Genomic DNA, 6,244 nt, shown 5'->3' on the forward strand with positions numbered 1-6,244 from the left:
CCAGAATGGCATATAGTTGACGTGTAAACTTTTTATATATTTTTTAACTCAACAATAAACATTCAAATTCCCTTTACTTTTGCATGGCTTAGGAACTTATTTTACTGCAGAACAATATTTCTGTGCCAGGAATCAATGTTTTTAGTAAGGTCATCATTCACTGTGTTTGATCTTGCATCATAATTCTCACCCATACAACCTTGGGAAAGCACTTCACAGACAAAAGGTATCATCTTCAAAATTTGAAAACCAGTTAAACTTTTATATAGTAAATCTTATGTTCTCCCTGACTGTCATTATTATTTCTAATAATATCTCCCATTATTCACAGTTTAAGTCATTTTATTATTTTGTTTTGGTTCTTCCTATTTGCTTCTATGTTAAACAGCTTATGATTCTGCACAGTGGTTGCAGTAAGGTAGAACAATGATTGTTTTAAAATTTTTGTAATTAGACTTATCCAATATTTGTATCCTTTATTAAGTTTTCTGGAGAGAAGTTACATTTATAATAAGCATTTTAATGAAATAACATCTTTGCAATGTATATCCCTCACTACGCAGCTTGAGTTCACGTTATATTCTCCATATCTTCCCAATTTGGTAGTAGCTACTAAATAAAGCATTGTAAAAATGAGTAAGAATATAATTTGAGATTGTCATATTCCTGATGTTATTACTTCTATTCTTAAGGCCACAAAATGTTTGAATTTATTCTTGTTTGGTAAAATGTATTATTGTTGTATCATCTTATGTGAAGATATGGTTATGTAAAGGAGGGTAGGTTGAACCAGACTGCCAAACTCTAGGGCATTGATTTGGGCAATGAACTAGAGTAATTACGATAGGCAAAGGATTTAATGAATGTTGTTGATGTCACTAGTGCCTGTGGAAAGCATTCTTAAAGATATATTTTCACACATTTTCTATATCTATTGAAGCTGCAGTAGCTTACCAAGTGGATATTTTTGATGTATAGAGAACCAGCCAGTGGGGTTTGAGAACACAGTGGGATAATACCAAGGTTGATGATGAACAGGGAATAGGAAAAGACAGGGAGAGTGTAATGAACAAGTTGCTCCAGTTGTTTTTTTTTAAATAAAAAAATGCACATGAATAGCTGGGATAACTGTACTGCTGATATCTGATGATATATTGAAAGGAACAGTTAATGCTTAAAATTTTTTATGTTCTGACCGATTTTGCATGTTTATATCTGATAATCTGAGCAATTGATTTGAGGACAACAATATGCAATGGAAGAACCATTTGTGAATTCCTACCATCTTGTCTAGTGAAACTCTGTGTTATCTCTAATGTTTTATCTAGTTGGTTTTTGTAGTTCTCAAAACAACATAAAGTTATCCCTAGGAAACTCCACTCTCTGAAATACAAATTGTAAAAATTTACTTTAATTTTATTTTCCCCATATCCATGTTAAAATGCATAGAAAAAGGAAGGAAAACTTAAACTTATAGAATGGATACTTGTGAAAGCTGTAGAAGGATACTGGGCTTGAGGTAATACAGTAAGAAGCACTTTGACCTTTTCTTTTACAATATCATTTAATAATGAGAGTATTTTCATTACATCTTATACAATTAAATTTTAGATAAAAAAGACTTTTAAAAAGATATTTCTACTTTATGGACAATAGAAAGAGAAAGAAATAACAAGACTGGAGACTGGAGGCCCAAGAGGGAATTGAGTTTGGTGGAAGATTTTGGTGTTTTAGATTAAGTAGAAATCGCACATTTCAATATTAGAATGAATAACAAACCTTTGTGGATTGGAAAAAATGGTAAATGAACAGTCAAAGATAGTTTTCTTTTTGTCTTTGGGACCTAGGAAATCTTAAAATATTTCTAAGCTGCAGCAAGGAAAACCTTTCATTCTTGAAAAAACAATCTTAAATTATTCTTAGTCAGAGTGGGTTTTCTGCAGAGTTGGATAAGTTCCTGAGATCTTAGGTTTCAAGATAAGCCTTCAACTTTAGCTATATGTTTTGGAAAATCTGAAATATAATAATTTGGTAGATAATGTAGGAAGAAAGATAACGACAAGTTGTAAAAGAAATTTCATATATTATGCATCATAAACATTAAATTGAATGAATTATTAGTGAAGTTGTCCCAGTGGACTATTTGATGGCCTACTATGTACAGTACAGTTCAACAAATGCCAGTGAGCTTCTGCTATGTGAAACATATTCTGCTAGATTTTTGTAGGGCTTAAAGAATATTGAGGCTTTTCTGTTTGTGCAATTTACAGCCCATGAGAACTTTAATAAATATATATTCACACATACACACAGGGGCCCACTTACATATAAAGGCAAAGTAGATAAAGAAAAAACACTCTGAAAGTCAAATTATAGAAATGAAAGGTCAAATATCATTGTAATAATTACAAAATTTAATGAAGAAGACATTAAATGTGAGCCTGGAGACATAAGCAGAATTTGAAGAGTGAGAAGTGGGTATCAAGGTTGAAGAGGAGTCAACAGTGAAGACCACCATTAATAAAGCTGCATATCTATGAAGGCATAGTTGGACTAGTTTGCCTGGACTACAAGGGTAAGAGAAAGAAAAGCACTATGATTTAAGTGAAAGTTTAGCCCAAAGTGTGGAAGACATTACCATAGACAAGAATTGTTACTTCATTTAGTTGATGTAGCTGAAATATAGAAGGAAGAGATGTTTATTTCTGTTTAAAATTTTCTAGATGGGCTGGGATATACCTCATCAGCACAAGTGCCTGCCTGGCAAGCACAAGGTCCTGAGTTTGATTCCTGGTACCACAAAATAAATAAATAAATAAAATTTTCTAGAGCTGGATGATTGCAAAATTAATGAAAAGTGAATGATGTTATTTTAAACAGGCCATAACAGAACAGCGAGTTGGGCATCCATTAGAATAGGGTAGCTGAAAAGAATCAAAAGACAAAGAAAAAAAAGAATCAATATGTTAGATGTGGTGGCACACAACTGTAATCCTAGCACTCAGAAGATTGAGGCAGGAGGATTTTTGCAAGTTCAAGACCAGCCTGGGCTACAAAGTGAGCTCAAGGCCAGCCTGAACTGCATAGCAAGACCCTGTCTCAAAAAGACAAAAAAAAAAAAAAAATAGAGAGAGAGAGAATTGAAAAGATTGCTTTAGGGAGGATGTTTAAATTGGATAATCACTACTTCTATTCAACTCTAAAACTGAATGGGTTAAAAGTCCACTTTGTGATTTTTTTTTCCTGACTGTGATGTAAGTCTTGAGGGGATTAATAATTGTTAAAAATGAGTGCCTTTAGAACACACAAGTTTAAGCACAGCTCTCTGAATCTGCTTTGTTTTCACACTGTAGATGATGGGATTCATCACAGGGGGGATGAGCAGATACACATTAGCAATGAGCGTGGGCACAAAAGGTGGGGCACGTTTTCCAAATCTGTGAACAAAAGACAGACTGATCAAGGGGATGTAGAATATGGCCACAGCAGTGATATGAGAAATGCAGGTGCTGAAGGCCTTCTTCCTCTCCCCAGGGGATGCAATGTTGAGAACCGAGTGAATGATCAGGATATAGGAAAGCAGGATAAAGATGGAGTCCACCCCAGCAGTAGAGATAATTGCAGTTAGTCCAAAGGCACTATTGATCTTTGTGTCTGAACAGGAGAGCTTCATCACATCAGGGTGAAAGCAGTAGGAATGGTGGAGCACATGGCTACTGCAGAAGGATAAACGCTTAAGAAGCAGGACTAGTGGCGTCAGAATGACCGTTCCCCTGATAATGACTGCCGCACCAATCTGCGCAATCCTCGCATGAGTTAGAATGGTAGCATACCTCAGGGGGTTAGAAATGGCCACAAAACGATCGAAAGCCATAGCCAGAAGCACTGAGGATTCCATGAAAGTGAAGAGGTGAATGAAGAACATCTGTGATAAACAAGCGTTGAAACTGATTTCCCGGGCACTGAACCAAAATATTCCCAGCACGGTCACCAGTGTAGAGACACACAAGCCAATATCAGTAGTGGACAGCATGGAAAGGAAATAGTACATGGGCTCGTGGAGGCTGGGCTCGGTGAGGACTACGAAGAGGATCAAGCTGTTGCCAGACAGAGCAGTGAAATAGAGACAGCAGAAGAGGATGGAGATCCAGGCATGGGCCCATTCCAGTCCAGGGACTCCCGTCAGGAGGAAAATAGGGAAAGTGGAGTTATGGAAGATTGGCATTTTGGTCTTCAGAATCAGAATTCTCTTCTGGAATTTTAAAATTATGTTAGTTGAAGTTTAACATGCAGTCAGTAAAGTGCAAAACCTTTGGAGTGGGATTTAATGAAATTTGCCATCTTCAGACACCTAGACGACCACTTTTAAGGTCAACTGGTAGAACGTTATCATCTCAGAAGGCTTCCTAATTCCCCATGTTCACCCTAATCCTCTCCAGTAGTAACCGTTATTCTCAATTTTAGTAACATAATTACTTCTCCCTACTTTTAATCTTGTTGTAAATAGAGTTACATATTATAGACTATTTGTGCTTGTTTTCTTTTTTTTTTTTTTTTTTTGGTTTTTCTCCGGTACCGGGAACCGAACTCACGACCTTGCGCTTGCCAGGCAGGCACTTTTGCCGCTGAGCTAAATCCCCAGCCCCTGTGCTTGTTTTCTTAAACTTATTTTGTCTGCATATTCTTCATTAAACTAAGATGTGTAATTATGTTTGATTTAATTTCAATATATTTAGCTAAATATAGTCCACGTTTATCACAATATAGTATACACTCATCAGAGATTTTGATTAATTTTTTCATCTTTTAACTAGAGTAGAAACATTTATTAATGTGATCTTATAAAACAGGGGTACTTTTAGTTAATCTTTGCTTAGTAGAGCTGCTTGTTTGTAGTACATATTCAACATGTGTTGGCTAGGTGAATTATATTTATTTCTTCCTCCTGAAGTATTCTATTTAACCATGATTAAGGCTTGATTTAGAAAAATAATTGACTAATTTTTACTTAGAAGTTTTGAATTATCAAGCCCAAACTGTCATACCTATTTTTACATGTCTCATTTAGTAAGCAGGGAAATATTTCTTCAGAAAGTACATACACTTAACAATCCACCTCTGACAATGCCCATTCATCCTGCCTCATTATGTGTTTTTACTGATAGGAGATGCTTCAGTTCTCATGAATCTAATATTTCTTTTAGTTTGCAGCACTAAATTATTGTCTTGTTTATAATGATAAAACCTGGTTAGTTTCTGATAAAAATAAAAAAGGCAAGTTAAAAGCTTCTTTTTTTTTTGGTTTTTCTGGTTTTTCTCCGGTACTGGGAACCGAACTCCCGACCTTCCACTTGCCAGGTAGGCGCTTTTGCCGCTGAGCTAAATCCCAAGCCCAGTTAAAAGCTTCTTTTATAACATATGTGTCCAGATCCTTAAGCTGATGTTTGATCTCTTACAAAATTATTCCAATGTATATTTTTGCATGAACTATAAGGCTATGTCCCATATATCACTGTAAATATTGTTGTAAATATTTCATTTGAACCTTGTGATAAACTTAAAGAGAGATTTATGCTACTGGTACATAAAGTTTAGAGATTTTTTGATATATTGTCAAAGTTCATAAAAACTAAAAGAAATGATGCTCAGAATTAATCAGAGGAAAAAGATTTTAGAGCCTGTGCTATGAACAACTATATTACATTTCTAATGATAATAACAACAATAACATTTATGATATAATTTTAGTTCAATTAATAATGTCTATACTAATAAATAACACAAATGTGGGAAAATATTTATGTTTACAAAACTCCTTTTACAATTTCTGTGGTTCAGAGTTTAGACCTATTTCAGGATTGCATATGTATTTTATGATCTGTAATCATAATACTGAGATTTATTTTTATAAAATAGTAAACATGGTACTGTATTGAGAGCTGTAACTCAAATGAACTAATTGTAGAAATTACAAGTGTTTTATAAAAGTAAAACTATCCCTTGAAATATATTGCAAATTTCTTTAAGGTTTCCTTTATTTTGTATATGTTATACAAGATCATTCTCAGTCATTATCCCTATTTTTACACATTTCTAGTATCTAACTGCATAATTTACTTTATGATGATAGATTAAATTAAGTTTGTTTTTTCCTCCAAATGTGTTATTTATTACTGTATACTTTCAAGTCTAAAGATATTCCATAGATAATGCTTTTTTATTTATTCATTTTAATTTTAAAGCA

At 34.1% G+C, this 6,244-nt stretch overlaps 1 protein-coding gene across 1 annotated transcript; it reads right to left on the reverse strand.

Annotated features, from left to right (window-relative positions):
- Positions 1-337: 337 nt before the first annotated feature.
- On the reverse strand, positions 338-4,225 carry LOC102023464 (olfactory receptor 51F2-like). The gene is made up of 3 exons (XM_013511718.1): positions 3,308-4,225; positions 1,197-1,223; positions 338-397 (listed from the first exon to the last, which is right to left on the reverse strand). The coding sequence occupies exons 1-3, from the start codon at positions 4,223-4,225 to the stop codon at positions 338-340; spliced, it is 1,005 nt and encodes a 334-aa protein (XP_013367172.1).
- Between the last annotated feature and the right edge of the window lie 2,019 nt (positions 4,226-6,244).

This window comes from Chinchilla lanigera, unplaced genomic scaffold (assembly GCF_000276665.1).
Source record: "Chinchilla lanigera isolate Chin_1 unplaced genomic scaffold, ChiLan1.0 scaffold00013, whole genome shotgun sequence".
In the NCBI taxonomy this organism is placed as follows: Eukaryota; Metazoa; Chordata; class Mammalia; order Rodentia; family Chinchillidae; genus Chinchilla; species Chinchilla lanigera.